Here is a 25,046-nt window from a genome sequence, read left to right as displayed (position 1 = left end):
CACACACACAAATCCTTGAAAAGACTTTTACTGAAACATATTTCCTTCGCCTTCAAGTGAACATTTGTGGTCTTTCGCTGGAAGATGTTATCTTTGGGGAAATACAAACACACAAACACACATTTGTCTCGCTGACATGTCGAAGGCGGTAGTCCGGCTGAAATCATGCTCACCCAAGGGCATCTCCTTCCAGATGTCGTGTTTGTGTGACCCCTGGATATTGTTGTGTGTGTGTGTATGTCAGTGTCTGTGTGCCAGAGATACAGGCGGCGTTGCTCACATGGAATAAAAAAGAAACAGCTCACATATAGATGTTGCGACACCCTCACCCACCCATCTGTCATATACACGGTATATTTTAAAGTCAAATAATTTTCAGTTTGTGGAAGGACCATATGAGCACTTTGATCAATGCAGGGCTTCCCTAACCTTTAAGCTCAGCCTATTTTAGGTGTGTGTGATGAATTAATTTCAAAACACACCTCATGTGTCCCCTCAACTCTACACTTAATGCATCGAGTAATGTGTGCTTACATTAGAGCTGCTTCTCTCCTCTTATCCCTTCTCACATCTCCTTCACAATAAGTGTATTTCCAGCGTGAATTCCTCCTCTCTATAATTCAATATTTAATGCCAAACTGAATTAAACATGCTGAATTCAATATTCATTTCAAGTGATTTTTGGTAGGACATTTTTTTTTTTGGGCAACCTTATCCCATGTGGGATCTCCAGCTATCAGACATAGAATTTTAGCTCTTTCTGCTATCAGTCGTCATCAATTATTTGTGCTTTACTTAAAATCTCTCCTTTTACCTTCGTTCAGTGTATAACAGAGTAACTACAGAAGCTGTTGGCTGACATCCATCAAGGTGGCAGCTGTTCTTCTGGGGTCCAAATAATCTTCAGGAAACGTTTGACAGACGCTGCAGGTGGGGGAAATAAAACAGGAGCTCTCTAATCATGGAGCTGTGTTTATGAAAAAAAGAGTTTCAGAAAATGCCATCAAAGTAAATGTTCCCTAATTAGCAAGACTGCAGCTTTCTAAATGACGTGCTTGTGTTACGTTTGAGCTGGGCTGTGTGTGTGTGTGTGTGTGTGTGTGTGTGTGTGTGTGTGTAATGTATCTCGGTAAAGTTTCAAATCAAGTGAGCTTAGACAACATACATGTCTGGTATCCATGTCCTGGATCGATGAGGCCGAGATCCATTGATTAATCCTGGATGACCAGGGGGCCCGTGGGGGTCCGGGCAGGGTTGACTGCATCTTTACCACTTTCCTGACAGTTCTGTTTGTGAGAGAGTGTGTGTGTACGAACATTAACTACATGTGCTTCAGTGCTGATTTACACTATAAAGCACAGATGTCCCACATTTCTGAATCCAGAAATACAATACAATATCACTGTAATGTGCACCTCGACACCAATGACCCTGTGGCCTCATCTCCTTTTGGCTTTGGATCGCTGATGCTTGTACACTACAGAATTGTTCAGCACCTCTGTGAATGTCGAGTTGTAAATATGAAAAACGTTATCGATGCAGCTCAGATCAGCCTGCATGTTGACAGGGAAGTTTAGAAGTAAATCTGTAAAACCCACACACTTCCAGACAGAGCATGCTCAAAGTGGGGATTTCCCTGTTATTGATAAGATGCCCTACAGATGATCTTCTGCTGTGTAGCAGCTGTAACCCCAAACATCATAGCTGTTAAATCTCTGCTTCCTTAACTACATAAACTGAGAAAATCAGATTTCTCTGAGCAGCGAGGTTTCCAGCCGACGACATAATGCAGGTGACAAACCATATAACACTCCCACTTAGCGCAGAATTGCAGTTGTCAACACCGGCAAACACACACTTAATTGTCGGTGGCGCACATAAATACGTATGTGCATGTGCTCTCTCTGTGACACACACATATCATAAATCCGCTATATTACGCACATATGCGGCTGTCACATATAAGAAATGCACCTTAAACAGCACACACACACACACACACGCACACACCAATCAGTCACTTACATTGAAGCGGCGCCCTGCCACTTGCTCCACAATGGTATTACAGTGGCTCTCAGCCTGTTATGATCTCATTCCAAAAGCATTCAGCAGTGCCACAAAGCAATTCCAAACACATTTCCAAAACACATTTTGCAGCGCCACAAAGTGTTACATCCATCACTGGGGGAATAAGGCGTAATGACCGACAGACACTGTAATAGTTGATTCTCCTGCCAAGGAAATGTGTGTGTGTGTGAGGGAAAGTGTGTGTGAGAGAGAGTTTGTCTTTCTGTGTGACAGTGTATGCGTGCATGGGTGTGTCCATGTGTGTGTTTTCTGTGTTTCAGAGAGAGGGATCTCAGTAGATCCATTGTGCTAAAGTCAGGATGATCTCTGCCTGCCCTAATGCTCATATATATTTAATGAAATGGCGAGGGAATAAATTATACATCTCTACCTCTTTCACCTTCCCTTTCTCACTTCCTCTCCTCTGCTCTCTCTTCTTACAACCACCCCCCATCAACCTTTGTCCTTTTTCTCACCCCTCCCCCTTCGTCTTCCTCATCTATCCACTTCACATGAAGATCTCTTCTCATATCCGTCTTTTCTATCATACTGTGTCTCTTTTACCTCAACTCCTGCCTCATAGTTAGTTACAGTAGGTTGTTAGTTAGTTATTAATATATATGCACTTGTCACATGTCTGTCTAAGCTCTGCATTTTCTTGTTTGCACTGAGAAAAGAAGTGAAGGATCATTGGAGATGTTGGCAATGCTTTGTAAAAAATTATGGAAATGGCGAGACAGGGCGAGAGACATAGAGGCAGACTCGGAGAGAGAGAGTGGCACCAGCAAAGATGAAACAGACAAACTGATCAAAGAATCTGAAGAGACAGAAATATATAACCAGAATGAAAAAAAGAGCACTAACGTTTGTCAGGAGGAAAAGAGTAGAGGTAAATCATGAGAAAAGTGTGTGTAAGAGGAAGAAAATGGTGTGTAAATATTTGTGTGTGACTGTGTGTCAGAGATAAAATAGTGAGCGAGGCAGCAGACGGGAAGATGAGAGACAGAGAGGAGATGTGGGCTGCCAGTCAAAGTGCATATACTGTATAATAGTGGACAACTCCAAAATGTTGTTAACCTCACTGTAACCCTGCTTTCAGCCTCCTCAACTGTAAGTGTGTTTATGTGTGAATGGTGCACATAGAAATGTGTGTGTGTGGACATGAGTACTGTAGGTGTGGCATCGCAAAACTCTGCTTTGTACTTTTGTCTCGCTTTTTGTACCTGGATTTGTATATTTACACACACACACACACATATATATAGTTGGTGCGTGTGGTGCAGCAGGCTGCCAAGAGGGAGCTTCAAAACCTTTCACACACACACACACACACTCACACTCACACATACACACACACACACAGATGCTGCCTTTCCTCTGATCTTTTGATACATCCCGTAAGAGGAAGAGAAAACAAAAGAATAGACGTGCAATTAGTGTAGTCAGTGCAATTTCAGCATCCACACTACTAGCCTCTCTCCTTGATCATGCAAAAGAAAATAGAGCGTATTAGAGTTTTGAGTCCGTATTCCATTTTAATGGGGATTGTTATTAAGTTGTATTTTATCACATGTCCAGTGTGATAGAATATCGTCAATGCGAATGTAGTACAATAAAGTACAACGGGATAGAGTTGGACAGAGTAGAGTTGGTTGAGACTCAAGATGAACTACATTAAGAGAAGGACAAAACCAGATGAGGAAATAAGAGGACATGAGTACCAGAAGGAGAGAGCAGAAAGAACTGATGTGAAGTGAAGAGGGGTGTCACTCCGCATATCGTCTCTTTCTGTCTGTTTTTGTTTGTTGAGTCTGTGTCATTGTGAGAGGGTCACATTCCTGCATCCCGTTTCAACCACTTGGGTGTTTTTCAGTAACAGTCCAGAGGAAAATCTGCTGTGTCACAGGATAATATGTGATAGCTGCGTCTCTCCCAGGCTGACAGACAGACAGGCTGGTGTGCAGAAAGACAAGATAAGCAGAGAGAGAGAGACACGTCTGTCCTGTCAAGGTTGGCTGGTACATTGAGACATTAAGCTGCAACTGTCCGTCGTAGCTTATGTAAATGTCCATAATGTTTCTAAAATACTGCTTTAGTTGAATGTGATTTGGCTCTGAGCAGGATAAAGCATCATGTTATAGGATAAAAGTGCTGGTGTATTCCTATAAAGGCACTCATTTCTATTATCTCCTGGTGTGGCGGCATCTAGAAGCTGCTCGATGCCGACTTGGATCCAAATTCTCCATTTTTTATCTATCTACCTAATATTATCATTCTATTTCTACTGTCGTGTCATTTTACTATTGTCCAGTGAAATGTCTAACATGTCTGTCCATTCCCCCTCTGTTGCTCTTCCTCTGGGTTCTGGGTGGGACTGGGTCTAAAGATGGAGGGTGTGGTATGCTTTACAGATTGTGGAACCTTCTTGATGTTGAGCTGTGATTATTTCAATTCAGATACAGTGTTTTGGCTAGTTTGCAACAAAACGGCGTCAGTGAGCTGACACAATGATTTGCATGTACAGCCAGTTCGCCAAAGGTGACGGCCGAATTGTAGCTTCAGAGACAAAATCATTGGTTGTCAGTTAGAGTAGTATGGGAAAAGAGACCAAGACAGAGCAGAGAAAGCATTAATGTTGTTCTGCTGTGGCTCTCTAGAAAGTTTAACGCCACTTGTGTAATACAGCCAGCTGTGTGCTGATCCACTTACATGATTGACCACCTGCAGGGTTTCTCCAGCCCGTGATTGGCTGCTCGGCACCACCTTCCAATCAACGCCAAGCTGGCCGGTTTAACTTTCCTAAGGATGTTATTTGGTGGCTTGTGTGCTCGGTTAAACAGCTGCTTTCCCTAAATGGATGCTGACAGTGATTCAATTATATGTGAGTAACTGTGTTGCATGGCAGCAATTATCTTTTATTTGTCAAAATGACAAATAGCATTTTGATTATCCTTAAACATGCAAGTGTGATACTGAAAAGTTTTAATGTGTCCCATTGGACAGAAAGAAAGACACTCAGGTAGATAGAGAGGCTAACATTGTATTACTGTCCTCCTCATGAAAAGAGACAGATTGACAAATCAACTAAACCCACAGCCAGTTCAAAAGTGCGGTGTCCTATCGGAGAAATCATATTACTGTCCCTCTCAGAAAGAGACTGACAGATGGACTGAGACAGACTGCCGGAAATAACAGAAAAGAAACCAAGTCATCAGTCCTGCGGCAAGATGAGAGTGAAGAGGAGGAATGACGAAGCAGTCGAGGGTTATAAGATGCTTAAGGAGAAAAGGTTTTTTTTTTCTTTCTTTGACATTTCTTTGCTGAAAATGTTTGTGGAAGGTGTGTTTGTTTTCCTTGAGTCTAAAAAACAATATTAAATGTATTCTCTATCTCATACATAAACCACACTTGATATTCTACATCCGCCTGTGGTCAGTCTGCAAACATGAGATTCTTAGGCATGGACACTTGACAGCATACTCTGAGATTTTCCTGCTGATGACTTAAGAAACTCACTGCTCATAGGAACTCCCTCCACCCCATCTCACTGTAAACTGCTCTTTGGCTATTGATGGCTGCAGATGTAAATATCAAAGTGCTGTGTGATGACTGCTGTGGCTGAGTCTGAGCTGATTGGGATGGCAAACATTGACCCAAAACCCCAATTACCTCCCGCTGCTGAGTTGGAGAATTCCTCTCTGCAGTTCTGTAAATCTTTATCTAATCCAGCCAACATGTCGTGTGTTTATGCCTGTGTGTGATTCTGTGTGTGTGCTGGACTTTGGGAGTGTGTCTAACCACATTTTTCTGCCTATTTAGGGAAGGTATGTGCAAGTGTGTGACAGCAGCTCCATCACCTTTCATTACTGTCATCATTAAGAGAGCGAGATGTGAACGGATGTAGGAAGTCTGGACACAAACTGCATTAGAAACACTCGGGGAGGCTGGGGCTGAGAAGGAAAAGACACACTGGCACGGTAGACGCTGGTCCCCTGGACCCCCGCTGTGTTCAGTTTGTCATCCAAATCAGAGAACCAGGTTTGAGCTTTCATATGCTGTTACAGCCATTGATGCCCAGAATAATTGATGTGCATGGAAGCTAATTCATGTTTACAGAAGCTTACTCAGGAATAAACCTGTAATAACTGACTTTTTAGCCTCTTTGGGGAAGCAGAAGCAAGCTGTAAGCACAACACAAGTTGATATGGCGGATGTGTTGGCAAAGAGTTGCCAGTTTATACATCCAGCAGATACGGGGCAACATTAGCATTCATTTGGAGTTGTGTTTCTTCCCACCTTGTGAATATAAGTCCAATACTCACTCTCCTCATCTGGTGTGTCTACACAGAAAGCGTTTTAGCCGTAGTCGTCCGTCTTTTGCCTGATTATTTTTGACAGTTATTAATTAGAGCATCTTTAATCACTATACCAAAAATGTGCTAAACAAAATGTTCAAAATTGCACAGGGTGACTTGCTCAGGCCTTGAAATTTGGTTGTGTGCTGTTTTGCATAAATAACCCTCCCGACAAGCAGTATAATCTCAGCAGTGGGACTTCAGTGTTAGATAGACAGCTCATCAAGATATGTGACAAGTGATAGGGATAGAGTATGATTGACTGAGGAGAAAGGGGTGGGACAGTCTATACACTTCGCTCTCAGGGTCAAAATGTCCCTTTGGCATCTGTAAAATCTGCACACTCCTTTCTAAAAAAGCAAAAGCATCCATAATAGGAGACGAACAGAGCATGACATACCCCACTTTCCTCTTGGTTTCCAACTTGAGTGAGAAATACCGAATTACAAAGGCGATGGGGTATATAGAGAGAGTGGAACAGAGCAACAGAAATGTGTGAAAGAGCATGGGAGATTGTTAAGGGAGATGTGAATAGAGGAGAGAGGGTGAGAATTGGTGAGAATGACATGGGGAAAATGGGACATTATGATGAGAGATGGAGAGAGAGCGAGAGAGGCGGTGAGGTGAACCAGTGGCATGTGAAGTAGTGACTACAATCACAGTCTTTGATTCCCTTGCTCCGTTGCTCTTTTTCTCGGTTTCTTTTGACTATCCAACTAAAAACAAACCAGACTGAGATGGAGAGAGACGCACAAAGAGACTGTGAATAAAAAATGGAGGTGATGCAAATGTGTGTGTAAGTCAGAGGTAAGGAAGAGGCAAACAGAGTGAGACAAAAATGTCAACCAAAACATGTAATTATAATGACCAATAATGCTGACGTGACTGCGTTCTGTAGCAGCACTCCAGTTTTGCTTTCCCTGCTTTTCAAGTTTAGCGATCAAAGTCATCGGCTTCCTCTCTGAATGGATAGAGGTACAGGAGATGTGTACGGGTGGCTTGTAGCTTTGAGGAGAGCCAGGACAGGGGTGTTAGGACAGAGGTGTAAATAAGTGAAGAGGGGAGTGGGGGTGGGGAGAGACGGCAGGGGAGCGAGGGAGTAGAGATGAAAGGGAGGGAGTGAGATGAGGCTGGGGAACGATCCAGAGACAGCGGTGGAGCACCTTTGATTGAGAGTTGAAAAAAGATGTGTCACTTCCACGTTAACATCGTGTTAAAGTGCTTTTTATTTTCCTTTTTAATTGGCATCTTACAGTACTTGGTACCAAGCCCTTGTTGCTCTTGTCTTGTCTTGCTAGCACTCTGACATCTTTCTTTCTTTCTTTATTTTTTATTTCTTCTAAAGTTTTCTCTTGAAGAAGTTTGTCTTTGTGGGGTGATGCTATTTTTTGCCCTTTCAGCCAGAAATGCTATGATGCTCAGCTATGACTACCCATGTCTGCACTGTTTATTTCAACAAAGCTCCTGTTGCTGCTGCTGGAAGCATAAACCACACTGCTTCATGTTTGCTCGAGGAATTTCCCAGCAAAGACGTGTGGAACAGCAGATGTAAAAGCTTTAGTGAACTGGGTACAACTTGAATTGCTAGCGTTTGATACTGCATCAATTGGCAAAACTGGCATTCGTTTATCGTTAATGAAAATGTCAGTGATTATTAATTAAAGACTTGTTGGCGGCGGCACAAGTGACCTGACCTTATCGAAACACATGACATTTTTCAAAAAGAATTCTTTTACACCTTTCTTAACCAAAGAGGGGGTTTAGCAAATAGTTGGTGAGGGAGTTGGTGCTTCCTCACACCTTGTGTCTCCGGTTATGGATAAGAGATAGGGATATGAAAGAATAAAAATATAATGAATTGAGGAAGCCAGAGAGGACAAAACGAAAGAAATGTGTGGGCAGAAGAAGAGAAAAGTGGATTTTATAGAGTAGAATAAGGTGAGCGAAAAAGTTGAGACAACTTAAGTGTACTTTATCAACTGAGTCCGAAAGAGGATATGTGTGAAGAGAGAAATTAAGTTTTATATATAGTCTATTTATATATATATAGAGTATTTAAAAGCCCCACAGATAGAAAACATAAAAACGCAGAGAAGATGGACAAAAGGAATATACTAATCCCAATACAATAAGTCAATTGATGGTTTACTGAAAGTACTTTTGTGGGGTGAATGGGGGCCGGGGCTGAGCAGTCAGGCTCATGGAAAGACTCAAAGAAAGAGTTGGTCACACTGTCAACTTCCCAAACGTCTCTGTCTTTGCATCTATTTTTGTATTTTAGTCAGACTTCTCCTGCACAGAGAGAAGTCACATCTGATACATATACAATGTGGTCTCATTTGCGATGGTAATGTTTTTCCAGTTTCAAAGTTTTGATTGTTAATGAGCCCGCGTTTTTTTAGTTTGTTTTCTGCTTGTGGATATGTAACTAATGAGCCAGCGTTCGGCTTTAAATCCTCATTTTTTCACTATTTCTATATATCACTTTTTCTTGATATTCAAAGATGACTTTGCTTAATGAACTGTAGGAAGGTTTCACCAACTTTTCATATCTGTCATATATGTCCCCAAACTTTTCTTCCTGTTTCATCATACCATCATCACATTAAGAAGTTGTCATCATCACATTAGACCTCTTTCACTGTCTATCCATCCTTTTCTTCCTTTCTCTCTACCCCTCCGTTCATCCCTTCCTTTACTTCTTTGCATCGCCTTATAGATATTTTATATTGATCTCAGTATTACCCCTCTGCACTATACTTCGATCCATTCATCCTCCCTCAAATTCTCTCTATCACTGCCTCATTTCCATCATCCCTCATTTTCTTCTTCCCTCTTTCCACCTTCTTTTTCCTCTTGTTCTTGCCCTAGACTACTCCCACCCACAGATTATTTTAGTAACATCCCTCTTTCTCCTCCCTCCCTCCCTCCCTCCTTCCCCCATTTATTCTTCCCCTCCCTCCTTCCCTCCCATCCCATTATATTAATAGGCTGTTGAGAGTATGTGATTTCAGCAGTAGCTCTTTCTATTAGCCAACACTGCATTAGTGCATTAAGTCTGTGTGCACACTGCCGCTTGTTGCTCAGTTGGACACATTAACAGCATAATGGCAGACTGCTAGCTGCATTCATATGCTCTCATGTACAGGTATTAGCATGTGCACACACACACACACACACACACACATACACACACACACACACACACACACACACAAAGAGTTAATTATGTTGTCAGATAAACATCCAGGCATGCACATACTAAAATACATCCACGTACACACACATGAAACTAGTGAAAGCACAAAGGGAAACTAATAATTGATATTGACGCAGAGTCCAGTCTCATAAAAAAAAAAAGATTGAGCTAAATCAATGAAGGGGATCAAGCTTTTTGTAGTTGTTTATGTGTGTGTGTGCTCATACAAAGACTTGTGAGTCAGTTTGTGTCAGGTGGATTGGAAGACACCGGGGGGGGGTATTCAGAAATGATATTGCGTTCTCTCGGCAGGTCTGTGCACGTGCGGGCGTCGGTGCGTTCTCCCCTAAAAATAAAATGATACCGCTTCCCTGGAGACCATATGGTACAGATAATGAGCCGGTCCTCCACCGCTCTCGCCTGTGCTCTCTCCCCGGCGGGCTGAAAGAACGTCTCACTCTTTTAATGGAGTGAAGTTAGCATTTGGAAACTTTAAAGTGGGGAAATATTGTATCCTTTTCCCCTTAACCTTGTCTTTAAAGGCACAAGCAGATGGATTCATGAACTGTAACACCTGTTACTCTGTGTGAGCACAATTACCTGACATTAGAGTGCAATTAGCTTCTGGGTTTGAACTCACATCGTGCTAGAGCCAATGACTGTTGACCAACTTCCTGAGTGATTAAGTTAACAAAGACCAAACTCACAGAGTGCTTACGTACATAACTATAATGACTTTCTCTTTTATTGTAACTTGTTTTGATGCTTTTTTTAAAAATCACTCCAATTTAGCAATTTAGCTGACTCAAGGTCAAATTTTCTTCCTGATATTCAGCAAAACTCAGTTGATGTTTCCCGACAATTACTCTTCATTTACTTTTCTGTCACCTCCAATAGGAACAGCACAGCTACCATTTGAACTAGTCAGTTTCTATTTGACTATGTTAACCTGTTGGTGGGCCTGCCTGAACGGCCATTTAGCAATGCTTGGAGCACAGGAAATAGATGAGGGTAATGTCTCACCATCTGCTGCGCTGTTGTTTCAACCCTGAAACAATTGTTGAAATGTCACAATACATATGTGCTTTTTCCTGCTTTGCGGAGACACAGGGCCCGCTGTGGCAACAAGCTGCTTGATTCTCAAAATTGGAATTGCTTTAATCAGCAATACAGTAAACATTCAGGGATTTCTTCATATCAACAGGGGGGGGGGGGCAGCTACTGGTACATATGATACAAGAAAAGGAAAGATCACATTTTACAGGGACTGTGTACACTATAGATGTGTATGTGTATACAGATCACAATCACCTGTATCTAATGGTTTCCAATTGAGCGTTCGCTAAGGCCCGCCACCTTTAGTTACTGTTGCTCTGTCAGGGTTTCCGTTTTAACAACATAGGACATACAGTCTTCACCTTCATACAGATGTAAACAAAAGCAGGTTTATCATTTCCGGACTTAATTAGCAGATTTTATCAGCTGTGGTTAGCTAGCATAAGCTAATGCTAGGTATGGTGGACAGTTGCTGCTTGGGGGAGTGAAACGTCAATTACAATTACAATAACCATGTGATAAATTCGTAAGCAGATCAAATCTAATCTCACAATTGGCAGTGAGTCATCGTGACCCTTTACTCACCTAAATGGCGGTACGACACCCCCCATGGATCTGTAGACTAACGCCTGGCTTTTAACAATATAAGCTCTCACATCACTCAAACTCCACAAGACAAGTGCCGGACATAGACTTTGCCCCCTGAACCTGTCACTATTTTTTCTGGAACAGACAACAAAGGCTAAGGCTTAATGACATTACATCACGCCCTCTAACCCACAGTACAGGGACCCTCCTGAGTTGTGCCCTTTCACCCATGTTTTTCTCATCCAACAATGGCTCTGTCATCTACAGGTACACAGGCAACACAAACATCACTAACAATGATGAAACAGTATTGTGGGCAGGTAAATTGGGCAGTTAATAATCTCCTACTCAACAGAAAAACACAAATTTCCAAAATCACCAAACTAGCACGCTGATCTTTGGTAAGCTCATATCCATCACTGATTCATTAAAGTTTCTATGGACTTTTTATGTTAAGTATAAATCAAGGGAACACCTCAATAGCAAAGCATCCCTCTAAACTCTTTGAACTATGATCTGCCCAAGCTGCACTGGAGCCAACTCAGACAGCTTGGCTGTGTGGCCATTAACAAAATCTGAATCTGTGAATTAATAATGTTACATTTCTATTGAAATTGTGTCAGAGAGGTATTGATTCAACTCTATGGTAATTTGTGAGACCATGTTTTGCAGTGTTGTTGCATAATATAATCCAGTCCAATACATGTATATTATAGCCCAGTTTTGAATGATTGTATTCATTTATTTGCACATCAGTGTTCAAAACACTCGCACGTCTTTCATGTCTGGGTGCTGAGTCCAAACAGTAAATAGATATTTTCTTTTTCACAAGGCACATAACAAACAAGTCTGTTTTCTTTTGATCTTATATTTAGATTTGAATCCCCTTTTATCGGTTGATTGCCTTTTGTTATGTGCCTTTTGCTGCCATTATATTTAGGCATAATTTCATACTTTGATTGTGTAACATAAAAAAGCAATATAAACAACCTCGCTCTGTTTGTAAACTGTAAACTCAACTGTTTATTCAAAAGAAAGAGGTACTGTAGAGGCTGCCTTGAGGAGCATAATAAGGAATAATGTTGCATGCTGTTTGTAGGTTAACCACTTCTTTATTTACTTTATTTTGTATTTGTCAGATGACATTGAAATGAATTATACAAATCCGTTAACAATCTGTGTGTATGTGCAGTACATCTCTTCTACCGTTGAAAGACCCGATGGTGCAGCAATGATATCAGCACAGGTGTTGAGAGATTTCAACGATACACACTCACATACACGCACCCTCTGATGCTGATACATAATGTAATATGCAAAACATGACCGATTTGAAGTGTTCGCCTGCTGAGCTGATGATGGGTCTCTTGTGAGGGGTCAACAAGCTCATACAGAGAAATAAATCAACACGCACACACATACACCCATACGCACACTTTGACAGTTGAGGAGCACTGAGGAGTCCCAGCTCCCACACGATCCAAAAACACACACACACACACACACACACACTTTGCAGTCACGACAATAGCTGTGCGTGCTTGAGCAATGCGTGGGCACTCATTGATTTTGCCTGCCCCTGGGGAAAGTTGTCATCCTTGTGTTGCCTCAAAAAAATGTCCTCACGTCAAACTCTCAACCAAAACTTACTTCATAACCAGAACATGCACGCTCAAATAAAGACTTTCTGTCTTCTAATTTGCTGCTAAGTTGTTTTTCATTAAACAGATTTAAAATGCTTTCCGTGCAGGTCTGCTGGCATATTGCTTGATGTATGAGGCTCATTTACAAGTGTAACAATGGGAATATATGCCTAATAGTTCTGTGCTGGGGGAATACCTGTTTGAAACTCAGACTTGCTCTGACTCCTAATTCCCCAACACTGGCAGGTGTGTATACTGTATTTTTCTCGGATGTGTGTGTGCCTGCCCTCTGCTTATATTCTGAATTTAAAAAGAACGAGACTTAAGAGTGTGTAAGTTTAGCTCTGCGTGTGTGTTTTGGGGGAATTCATGACATTTGCAGCTACAGTCGCACAGTGGGACACGGGAATGCATACAGGAACGCCAAGCATGAATGCTGGCAGGTGTCAAGCGCTCATGCTGCCCGCGCACGCACACACACACACACACACGCACACACACACACACACACACACACACACACTATCATGCACAAAACTCACAATGAAGCACTGTTGGAAAGCACTTTCGTGTAACGGCAGGGAGAGACAAAACAGAGGAGAAGCTGCAGGTGGCTGGCTCGGATCAAGCAGTCTGCTGCCTTCCTCCTATGTGTGTGTGTGTGTGTGTGTGTGTGTGTGTGTCACTGCACACGAGATTTAGGATGTTGAATTGATGCAGCTGTCGGAGGAATGTATTATTCAAATAACATACACAAGCAGAGGGAAAGAAAAACGTACAGGTACTCTGGGCCTGATATGTGTATTGGAGAGGCAGTGGGAGAGAACAGTGGGAGATGAAGAGACGAGGATAGCTAAAGAGAGAAGTGAGTGATTCTAAGGCTATAAAAGTAATTATTTATTTATTTGTTCAATCAAATCAGTCATGCAGTAGATTGTTTGTGTGCATGAAAAGAGGCGAGGTATCAGTATTTAGTCATAATGGCTGTTTCCCTCTATTCCATCACAGAAGTTTCTAAAGATTATAATTTGATTAGATTATAAATAGACAGCAACTAAGGCGGTGACTACCCCATACTGATTTCATTGCCCGGAGTAATAATAGATGCCCGATAATGAGCAAAATAAGGAGGCTTTCTTCTTAACTGTCATAAATAATAAGAATATTATTCCACATGCTTGAGGTGTTTGTTCCTCTATTGATGTCAATTTGCTGGACCGAACCTACTACATGTCACAAGGCTTCGCAGGAAGTTAGGCATCTCACTCATACGACTTTATTTTCTTAATGTTTCTGCCTGTAATTGTCAGTTTTGGCTGTTTTTAAGGAGTCGTTAAAAGTTGGTTCAGTCAAAGTCACGACTTTTTTCTGTCAAAGTGTCCAAAATGAAAACACTCGGTGCCGCTTTTATCTGTCAAAACGTCCACCCTGAATAGTGTTCATTATAAGTTATTAAAGATAAGAGGAAGTCATTTTCCGCAGGCTGCTGGTTGTGTGTGTAAGTCGGTTTCTCATGTCCTTCAGTATTTGTTGTGTACATCATTACTAGATTTGTATTCAGGACATTTAAAGGCAGGTGAGGACAGATGGCTGTTTGTTCTGTGTGTTTGTGTTGGTTCCAAACTGTGTGATACAGGGTGATAGAGGTGTGTGTGTGTTAGTGTGAGAGAGAAAGTATAATGTATTGACAGAGGTATATTAAAGGATGTAGCTTCAGGTCCCTGGCCTCCTGCCCCCTGGCCATCCTCACCTCTCTGATATTGGCTGTGTGTACGTGGTGTGTGAGTGTGTGTGTGTGTGTGCAGACACAGATGTTACCCCAGTGAGTTGTGTGTCTGCTCATGCCTCAAAAGTGCAGACATCATTTCGCCAAAATTGGCAGTGTGTGTTTGTGTGTGTGCATTGATATGAGTGTTTGTGTAACCGTACTGACACTGGCACCACCACCTCCACCTCAGTCACCTGTCGTCCCCTGTCCTCCAGCCCACCCTCTGACCTTCTCCCAGCAGCAGGTGCAGATTCATCGCTACAATTGTAAGTCTTTGCGACCTAAGTGCAGCCTTTAATAAGGTTGCTCTTGAAATTTAAATTGACTGAGGCTGGGGGTTGGTATCACAGTTGCTGTCTCTTCAGCAGAGCTTTCTGTGTCACCGTGGTTAATTCATTGTCACCCTGAGCATGTAATACCTGCGGGGCTGTGAAGGGTTGTATTTTAGGTTCCATCCTGTATTTTCCATGTTCATGTTCCGACTTGGTATCACTGTGAAAAGAATGTCTGTCTCAGTGATGTAGGTTTGTGTTATATGGGCATCAACTACCTTAGCTAGCTTGACACTGTCCATGAGTCCCTGGCAGGCATTAGCAGCTATCCAGGACGTTTCTGCAGCTTAGTGGTAATATTATTTAAATAACCACATCTTTTTTAAACTAGTGGCCAGAATCGGGAGGGTTTGTTGACGGCAAACCAAGTTTAGATGGACAGGTTAAAAGGGTTAAGCGGTCCTGAGGCAGATCTATAATCAATCAATATCTTTAGTCCAGTGACTTGTAATCCAAGCGTTCATCTCGTCTCTGCTTGTGTGCTGCAAGCCAATTAAGTCACCCTCGTGCCTCCAGGTACCACAGTTTTAACCAGGTGCCAGTTTCACATAACAGCCACATTACACTAATTTTGTTTTCCCGATCTGTATCTTAACCTGTAATTAACAGTAATTTAGAAAGATTACAGGACATTTTCTATAAAGAATGAGTATGTGATAATGCCAGACTACAGGTGTGGTTTGATTTATTTGTGGATCTACAAAATATACCAATCCAACATGTTAAAGTGAGGACACTTCTATTCAACACGGAAATAGGAAATTAGCTTACCTTAGGTTTGGTGTTTGAACTTTATATTTACATTGTAAATAGAATATATAAGTCTGTAAGTCTGTTGATACTTTTCATTCTATCTTCATCTAATGTATTTTCTGAGGTGTTAATGTATTCCTGTGATAATCTCCTGTGCTTAGTTTTGGCCTTGAAATCCCCTTTTGCGCAGAGATGATCAATCAGTTTTTCCTGCTTTGCTCACTATATGTTGAGATCCTTGAAAATAATTCAATTCGTATTTATATATTTATACATATTGAGCCACTTTTATCTCATCTATTTGTTGGTTGGCCCACCACTCCAGACTGAAAACTATCCAGACATTTTTTCATGGTCCCCAGAGGATGAAGTCTACTGACTTTAGTGATCCCCTGACCTTTGCTTTTTAGTGAAATGTCTCTACAACTACTGGATGGATTGCCATGGAATTTCGTACAGACATCCCTGGTGGTAAGAGGATGAATCTTAATGACTTTAGTGGCTTTTACTTTAGCTCTATTATTAGGTCAAAATGGTAGGTTAATGAAAAACTAATTACATTCAGCCTCATCGGCCTCTGCTGTACTTTGTGTTTAGTGCCAATTAGCAAATGTGTGCTAAAATGCTAAACATGGTTAACATTATACCTGCTAAACATCAGCTTGTTAACATTGTCATCGTGAGTATCTTAGCATTGGGTTGTTAGCATTTATCTCAAAGCACTGCTGTGCCTGAGCTAATCTTGTTTTGAATGCACATTCCTTTATAAAACACATAAAAAAGAGCAGATCAGATACTGTTCATGTTTGCCTCTTAAATGTGAACACATGAGACCCAGGTACAGGCAGATAATAGCTAAGCTAACAGTAATGTTAACAGTGCTGCTAGCGACTATTTAATGATGCTAAATGCTGTATGAAGCATGTTCAGCTGGCAGAGTGCTGCTGCAAAGCCAATAGCTTTCTGAAACAATGCAGGCAGTAGTGGTCTTGCTGAGTGAGTCTCATGGCCTCAGTGGTAAAACATTATTACCACCAGACGAACACCTTCTCTGCTACAATCTGCATGAGGCTGCTGAAAAACTCCAGGGAGTTAATGGCTCACTGGGCCTTTAATTCAGTAACTCGCGTAAACTTAGAACTCCCAGATAAACTCGATGTCCATGGAGAGGTAATAGAACCACTGATTCAATTCTTCTCATCTAGTGAAGGTTTACGTTTTCGTGACTTTGACACATCTGGAGGTAGATTCATGTCTTTGCTTAATGGCACCACCACGATTGCATACAGAAGTCTAATATTTGGCGAAGTACGGAATGAAAAATGTGGACATGAAGGGGTTAAATGGAGCCTCAGCATGCATTTTAAAACAGACCTGTGTCTGCTTGTCTTGTTCTGTCGTTTTATCTTAGTTTCTTCTGATATTCTTTTCCTCCTTTTCTCTTTCTTCTCTCTTGCCTGTATCAATCTCATCTGTGTCACTTCTGTTCATTTGCATTCTGCATAATAGTCTCTCTCCCATTCCCTTTGCTTTTCATCTTCTATCAGTGTCGTCTCTCTCTCTTTTCTTAACCTCTTGGCTTTTTAAACACTCTTCTCATTTCACTTCTCTTGCTTTCTGTTCAACTCAGATCTTTCTTGTTTTGCCTTTCTCTAGGAATATGCATTGCTTTGCCTCCTGCCTCCATTTGTTGTTTCCCATCAATTATCTCGGTTTCCTTCTTTCTGCCTCCCATAGCTTTTTGTACACCCTTGCTCTTTTATTTATTTTTCTTTCCCCTTCCTCCTCTTTAGTCTCTTGTGCCTCTGCTAAACATTCCCTCTCATCATCTCTCTCTCATCTTTTCCTCTCATTGTTTCTCACTTCTCTTCTTCATTCTCTTTGTTCCCATTAAATGTTTCTGTGTCATCTTTTCTCTCTCCCTGCGTCTTGCTCCCTAAGATGGGGGGCATCTTATACTGTCTTTTCTGTTATTTCTTTTCTCTCTCTCCCTTTTTTGTCTTTGTGCTCTCGTGAAGTATCTTCCTTTTTACCTACTTTCCTCACTGTCTTTCTTTCATCTTGTCTACCTGTTTTTGTTTGCTTGTCAACAAACAAATTACAGGCTACTATTCTATCCTGAATTTCCTGTAAGGTGGGGAGCTTGTACAGGGTAAAACTGAGAGACAGCAAAGGGAATATCAATGTTGTTTAGTGGCAATTAAAGTATCATATCTGATCCAGAGAGAATAACAATGAAGTGTGATAGAATGAGGAGATATTTTTGCCTCTCTGTGCATTGAAAGTTGCCTTTTTGTGCTTTCCTGCACTAAATGCAAGTTTTTGATCGATATGACATTGGTAGGCTGGTAAGATAATCGTTTTCTCTGACCTGCTGGTGGGTCAGTCATTACAAACGCAAATGTACTGCATTGTTCAAACCCACAGAACTTTATTTTAATCTCTAGTGGAGATCCAGAAGTTTCCAAAGACACCAAGTATGAATTGTGGGGATATGTGTATAAAATGCTGCTCAAGAAATCATGGAATATTTTCATTTGATGAAGATTTAACCATGAGAAAATATTCTTGGGTTTCAATCTTTCAGTCTTTTGAAACATCATATAGCTTTGATGAAGATTTGGAAAAAAACAGTTTTTAAACTGCTCACAAAAGCAGCAAAGTGGGAGCATAGAGACAGAGGCCAAACAGTGAGGAGAAAAAGAGAGACAGATGGACCCAGACGGAGACGCCGGGGTGAGACAGAGCGAGAGACACCCAGTGCCCAGCCCCAACAGTCATCATCCTGGTAAATTAACTTGGTGAGGTCCCACTGTGCCAGTCCTCTCCTCATTAGACACAGACCACGGCTGGCTGTTGGAAGGCCAAGTCAAATCTTTCAGCAAGTAAACAACTCTCCAGGCTGACTCAAAACCAGGGCTCCATGAGGCCCGGGCAGTTTACAGGATGTGTGCCTTCCTTCGGTTCCTCGGTTTCCATGCAAAAGATATTCTGATCCAAGCTTTGTTACTGTGGCTACAAAGCTATGACAAATTCAAATATCTTTTATAATTTGTCTCCATGCAAAAGTCTAGATATGAAAAGGTGGACTCATTTAAAACAGTTAGCCTGTTGCTATAACAGTGTGTGTGTGTGTGTGTGTTCATGCCAGCTCTACAACATATCCAATCCTCTCTCGACACTATTTTGTGTGTGTGTGTGTGTGTGTGTGTGTGTGTGTATAACAGGGAGGCTGTGTATGTGTGTAATGCAGTGGGGTTAATTAGCTTCAGACCACTGCCATCTATCAACCTAATGTTCAGACTCTGGCCCCCGACAGCTCCATTACCGCCAGACACAACACACGCATGTGGCGCACACACACACACACACACACACGGTTATATATCAATACATACAGATGCATAACTTTCACACTACAACAACTTGTTATTAACACATTATCAGCCTCTCATATAAGTCAGATTAACATAACGCTGGTCAGGCTATGGTTCAACAGCCAGTTTAGGTCATAGACGCACTTCTTTTAGGTCTCCACATGACAAGAGGAATACTACAGTGTCTTTACAAGACAATGTTTAGACTGGGAGCATTTATTCGGCCTCAAATATCTTCGATTCCCTTTAGACTTTCCAAGTGGCATTTCAAAAGGCCACTGTTTTCACAGGTTTCTTTATCTTGAAAGCAGAGCACAGGTTGCGGACTACATAACACTCCTCGCTCTAGAGCAGTTTCACAGTACATTTCTAATGCTCTTCAGCAGTTTGATATTGTTTCCAGTTCTTGAATGCGTTCTTCTTGGATCCTCTGTGAGAATGAGTGAAATTCCCTCAATTTTGGTCCTCGGCAGGAAAGATACACACACACACACACACACACACACACACACACACACACACACACAAAAAATACCACTGTCCCGGATCATTAGGTCTGTTAAGGGCCAAATCCGGCTGTTAGTTATCTGTTCAGCTCCCCAGTGGGATTTGGCCTGATCTATAGTGAGGGATGAAAATGTTCCCCACTGCTGCCAAAGCCATTAAGGAATAGACGGGCCGACCTGGCTGTCTATAGGTGGTGGGGCTTGTAGAATATTGGTTTATATTGGTTTCACTCCCCCCAGATACCGGTGAGAAACATGAACTGCTATTAAGAGCACTGTGAGAGAAAAGTTTCAGTCAAAAATGTGTTCTCCGCCATGAAAAATGAGACATCATCAGCCTACTGGTGTGCATTGATTGTTGTCATGGAGGGAAAACATATTAGTCTGTGCTGTTTCAATAGTCTTTTCTTGGAGGGGAATACAGTTCAATTAAGAATTAATCTCTGTTATTTTATGGCCACGGGAAGTCTGTTCTGTGTTTTCATTGTGATCAATTCACTACTTAAGCAAAAGGATAAAGATTTAATATCTTTGCAGGATTGGCCAAATTGCTGTTCAATGTCAGCCACGCCACATGAAATAGATTAGCTTGCTAGAGAAGAGTTCAGGCTTCTAATGAGGTTTAGTGGAGAGGTGCAGAGACTAAGTGCTGTTTCAGAGGCCTCCTGATTCGGCTAAGAATAGTGCAAGAAGGTGAACAATGTAGTGCTATAAGCCTTAAAACTTTTCATGCACAGTAGAATTTTGGTAATCTGGAGAGCAGCGAACAGAGGATCAAAGATTCAGCATGTCTTGATTATTGAACGACACCTAAAGACACTGAAATGCTGTTCTGTGTATATATTTCGAAAGTCCATATACAGTTTAGCTTGTTTGAAATCTGGCATATAAATGTGTGTACAACAAAGGTCTCCAACATTTGTTCCATATACAGTTGCAAAAACTATAGGGAATCTTGGCAATCCAATAGAGACATTTCACTCAAAACCACAAATGTCATCGTCATGGTGGCACTCGAGGAAAAGCCAGGGGATCATCAAAGTCATGAGCATTCATCCTCTGGGGAACATGAATGTCTGTAGAAATAATCATGGCAATCAATCCCATAATTGCTGAGGTATTTTAGTCTGGACCAAAGTGGTGACAGACCACCTGACAGTTTGACATTGCCATCCCTCGAGCAATGCTGCTAGCACGGCTTCAAAACAAAGATCTGAATGAGTATTGATTAAGGATGGTTAGTGCGACGTGCAAATTGACTGACAATTGAGTTGCAAGAAACTGAAGCAATACCATACTCCACTGATAAGTGTGTGTGTGACAGCGAGAAAGTGTTTCTAGTGATAATTGAAACTGCACATTCAACAGCACACACATACTCCTTCCCTTTTTATCATACAGGCTTGTATTTTTACACACACACACACACACACACATACACACACACACATTCATTAGAGCAACACACACACACACACACACATTCATAAGAGCAAATGGAATTAGGGGGATTGGAGGCATAATCTTTTTCCCTAGTGATATGGGGAAACCAAGGCGTTAATTTCCCGCCTCTAACTACAACTCCAAAAACTACTTGCTTTGAACAAGGCTGGAGTCTGTCGCAACTCGCAGTACATGAATGATTTACAGCACTCAAATGTCACATGCCATTAGACGTGCTCGGTCTAAGCAGGTTTCTGTGCCTATACTTGTGTCTAGGGGTTGTATCTATGGTTGTGTGACGATAGAAATATTCAGTTTTAGAGAGCACAGGTGTGGTTGTGGAAGACAGTATTGGGTCTGTGCCTGCAGCAGACAATAATGGATGTCACTGAATCTGTATGGAGCTCTCTCTCTATCTCTTACTGTTTTCACTTCTTTCTGCTCTTCCTCCTCTTACTCAGTAATGACTCGGGAAATATGACAAGAGGATGACTGCGGTGTACACAAGTGTGTGTGTTTGTGTGTGTGTGTTTTGTCTGCATATGTCTCAGTTTCCCAGCTGTAGAGCGAAATAACAAAAGATCAAAGTGCCAGGTTTGCCCAGGTCACAGGATTACTTTCCCATTGCTGTTGTAAACAGACAAATATCTCATATTCCCACAGCCATGCATTCAATTTCTCTTTGAAATGGATATTCGCCTATTCAAATGCACATAGAAAGTAAAAGGACAAGTGAAACAGAGGAGTCACACAACAGGATGCACACAAACACTCACACAAATACACATTAACACACACGTGCATAGGCACATATATACAGTGCAGAGCCACAAACACATGCACACAAAGTTGTTTTGCCAATTGTTTCCCTCTGCTGGCCCCGCTTTGATTTTTTTTCTGACTTTTCTTTTTATTTGTTTATCTCTATCCCTATGAATTATACATACACGTCTGGAAGTTTATGAAAGTTTCCAATTGTATTCCCCTGGCAGAGAGGACTAATAACTCAAGAGTCCCAAATGTGAACTCCCACCAAGTTCACTGAGAGAAATGGAGGGTTATTAAATAAACAAAACAGCAAATTCCAAGAGTTTTGATCCAACTGCTAAAAGAAAAGGAGACACCATCCACTAAGTGGCATGCATTGATGACTGTTTTGGAAGTGAAACGTATTAGCTGTTTGATTCCTTCAACACTCTTACATTTTTCGTAAACAAGCTCCTGAAGCAAGAAAGCCTGGAGTCTGGTGATTTCATTTTACACCTGCTCGCCGCAGAGCACCACCAAAGAAGAAGAAGATCCCGCAAAACTCCGGATAAATCCCTGACCTTTTTAAAATGGCAAAGACAAGTGTAGATGCAGGGTGGCAGGGGCTTCAGACAACGCTGAAAGGGAATAAAGACAGTGAGTGATGGGCTTTAGAAACATTCCAGTCACACACATGCACACACACACACACACACACACACACACTGTCCAACGGGTTTTGCTGTGCTCAGCAACTGTAGACATTTGTATTTGTGTGTGTGTGAGTGTGTGGTTGTGTGTAAGAGACAGACAGCTGACACACCTTATGTTTTGCTTTAGATTGGCAGTTAAGTCTTACTTCCAATGAATGCCAATGAGACTTCTGTCCAACATGTGTGTGTGTCTGTGTGTGTCTGTGTGTGTGTTGGCATGTACAGGGTCTTCCCCTGCTGTCCCCCTCTGTCAGGGGAAAAATCAATCTGTCCGTCAGCCATCTAACACCTCCCGCCTGTTACGCTACCTATCACTAGCAATACCTGTGTGTGTGTGTGTGTGTGTGTGTGTGTGTGTGTGTGTGTGTGTGTGTGTGTGTGTGTCTCCTGTCATTCTGTCAACCTCTGTCTCTCCATCCTCCCATCTGCCTGTTGTGCTTTTTGTCTGTCTGTCGTCCTGTGTAATCCCTGCTGTCTCTTTTGTGTCCGTCAAACACTGGAGAAGAGTGTACCTTACCCTTAATCTGTCGGCCATGACACCACCGTTGAAAAATTACTTTGCGCCGCCATCTTCCCTTTTTTGTTAACCTCTCCGTCTCATTCCACATTCTGATTCCCAATTAATTTGCCACTTTTGCTTCCCTCCCCCATACCTGTTCACTCTCAAATCGCTTGTTTGCTTCTTTCACATCTCTGAGCCAACAATGAGTCCACGGTGCTGCAGCTGAATTTTAACGTTCGTGGTGACAACCTCTCCTCACATCCCAGAGAATTATTAATCACAGCGATCCCGCAGGGAGTGGGAAGCGTTTATAACTCATTCCTACATATACGTTCCAGTAAAAATATGCATGAAGGCGCAAAATAGATGAGAATGATCACATCCTGACTCACCTTTTTTATTTAAATAAAGGGTTATTTTTTGCAAGTGGGCGAAGAAATTGATTGTGATGATAAATATTAAATGAAATTGAACGATTAGCTTTACTCCCACCTTAAACATTTAATTCATTCTGTAACAGTTAACAGAAAAATGACACTGTTTTACACAGTTTTGCATTTTAGCACTGCTCCTCTTTCATCCTTTCCTCATTGTCGTCTTTTCTCTCTTCCCTTTTCTCGTCCAGATCCCCCAGATCAGCTACGCCTCCACGGCCCCGGAACTGAGCGACAACACCCGCTACGACTTCTTCTCCCGCGTGGTACCGCCAGACTCCTACCAGGCCCAGGCCATGATGGACATCGTCACGGCGATGGAGTGGAACTACGTGTCCACGCTAGCCTCAGAGGGCAACTACGGAGAGAGCGGCGTGGAGGCCTTCGTCCAAATCTCCAGAGAAACTGGTAGGAGCTCTCCCTTTTCTTTTGTTTCATTCACTGAGATGCAACATGAGGACATTAGCTCAGAGCAGCATGGATGTTGGTTGGTTTGCCACTGAAGTGTAGACCAGTGGTTCCCAAGGTATGGTCCAGGGACTTTCAGGAGTCCGTGATGGGGCCCCTGGGAAGTCTTCAGACAGTCTTCAGGCATTTGTAATCTTAGGTTGCCCTTTTTTTTTTTCCACTTTTACCTTTTACAAGAGCGATGTAGATACAGGAGGTCATCTTCAAATCTTCTCATATTTCACATTATAAAAAGTGTTTGAGACTTTGTGTTCTATGGAGAGCTATAGTGAGCATAGCTAGAAGGTTGCATTTCAGTTCCCCATGTGAAAGTGTTTGAAGCAAAGTTTACAGCTCTGTCTTTCTGTGGTGTGTCACACTTTCATAGAGCATTTGGCGCTCTGTCACTCCAGCGTAGGTTATGATTTTAACGGGTTTTGTGAGAGCAGAGCCGAGGGCTACACTACCAGAAAAAAACTGTCAGGATGCAAGTTTTCCACTTCTTTTCCGCCGTTAGGATATAATAACTATGATATGATGCTCATAGTGCACTTTGGGGTATGATGCACTATCAGCGGCTTTAGCCTGTAATTTGAGAAGGACTACTGAAGATCTCCACACTTTGTTTTAGCACTGCGCCAGGTCTGGCTGAATCCATTATCATTCTGGTATAGGGGAAAAAAACGCTCTGGCTTCTTTGTGTTTCTCTGAACCAATCCCAGCTCAGCCCAGGATGCAGCGAGGGCACCCTTGCAAAATAGTGCCGGAAGACAGCGGAAGGGGAGACTTCGGAATAAATAGCTGACCAATGGCAGGCGTACAACCCTTCATCCTGTGAGAGCAAACCTGTTGTTTAAATCTCGAGGGAAACTCCGGGGAAAACTCACTCTTTGGGTAAATTGCAGGCTGTAGATTGCAGACTGTGGCGAGCGAGCTGAGACAGAGAGTTATCACAGCAAGCATTTGATGGACAAGTGCATCCGTCTTCATAACTTTATTTTTGGCTCTATATGTATGTTGTTGTTTTTTAACAATGGCGCAGGCCCTTGTATAAACATCAACTCGATGTCAAAAATGTTTGCTGCCAAGAAGAATCATTAGATGGCAGTAGGAAAT

At 42.0% G+C, this 25,046-nt stretch overlaps 1 protein-coding gene across 2 annotated transcripts in view; it reads left to right on the top strand.

The window, feature by feature from the left end:
• Nucleotides 1-25,046, top strand: part of grm8a (glutamate receptor, metabotropic 8a) — a 190,180-nt gene that overhangs the window by 51,689 nt on the left and 113,445 nt on the right. For both annotated transcript variants that reach the window (XM_070929314.1, XM_070929315.1), the window contains exon 2: nt 23,675-23,891. In XM_070929314.1, coding sequence (XP_070785415.1) covers nt 23,675-23,891 — 217 coding nt within the window. The remainder of the gene's footprint in view (nt 1-23,674; nt 23,892-25,046) is intronic.

This window comes from Enoplosus armatus, chromosome 22, assembly GCF_043641665.1.
Source record: "Enoplosus armatus isolate fEnoArm2 chromosome 22, fEnoArm2.hap1, whole genome shotgun sequence".
In the NCBI taxonomy this organism is placed as follows: domain Eukaryota; kingdom Metazoa; phylum Chordata; class Actinopteri; order Centrarchiformes; family Enoplosidae; genus Enoplosus; species Enoplosus armatus.
Note: the sequence above shows the minus strand (reverse complement) of the source record. Positions and strands in the feature narration are given on the sequence as shown.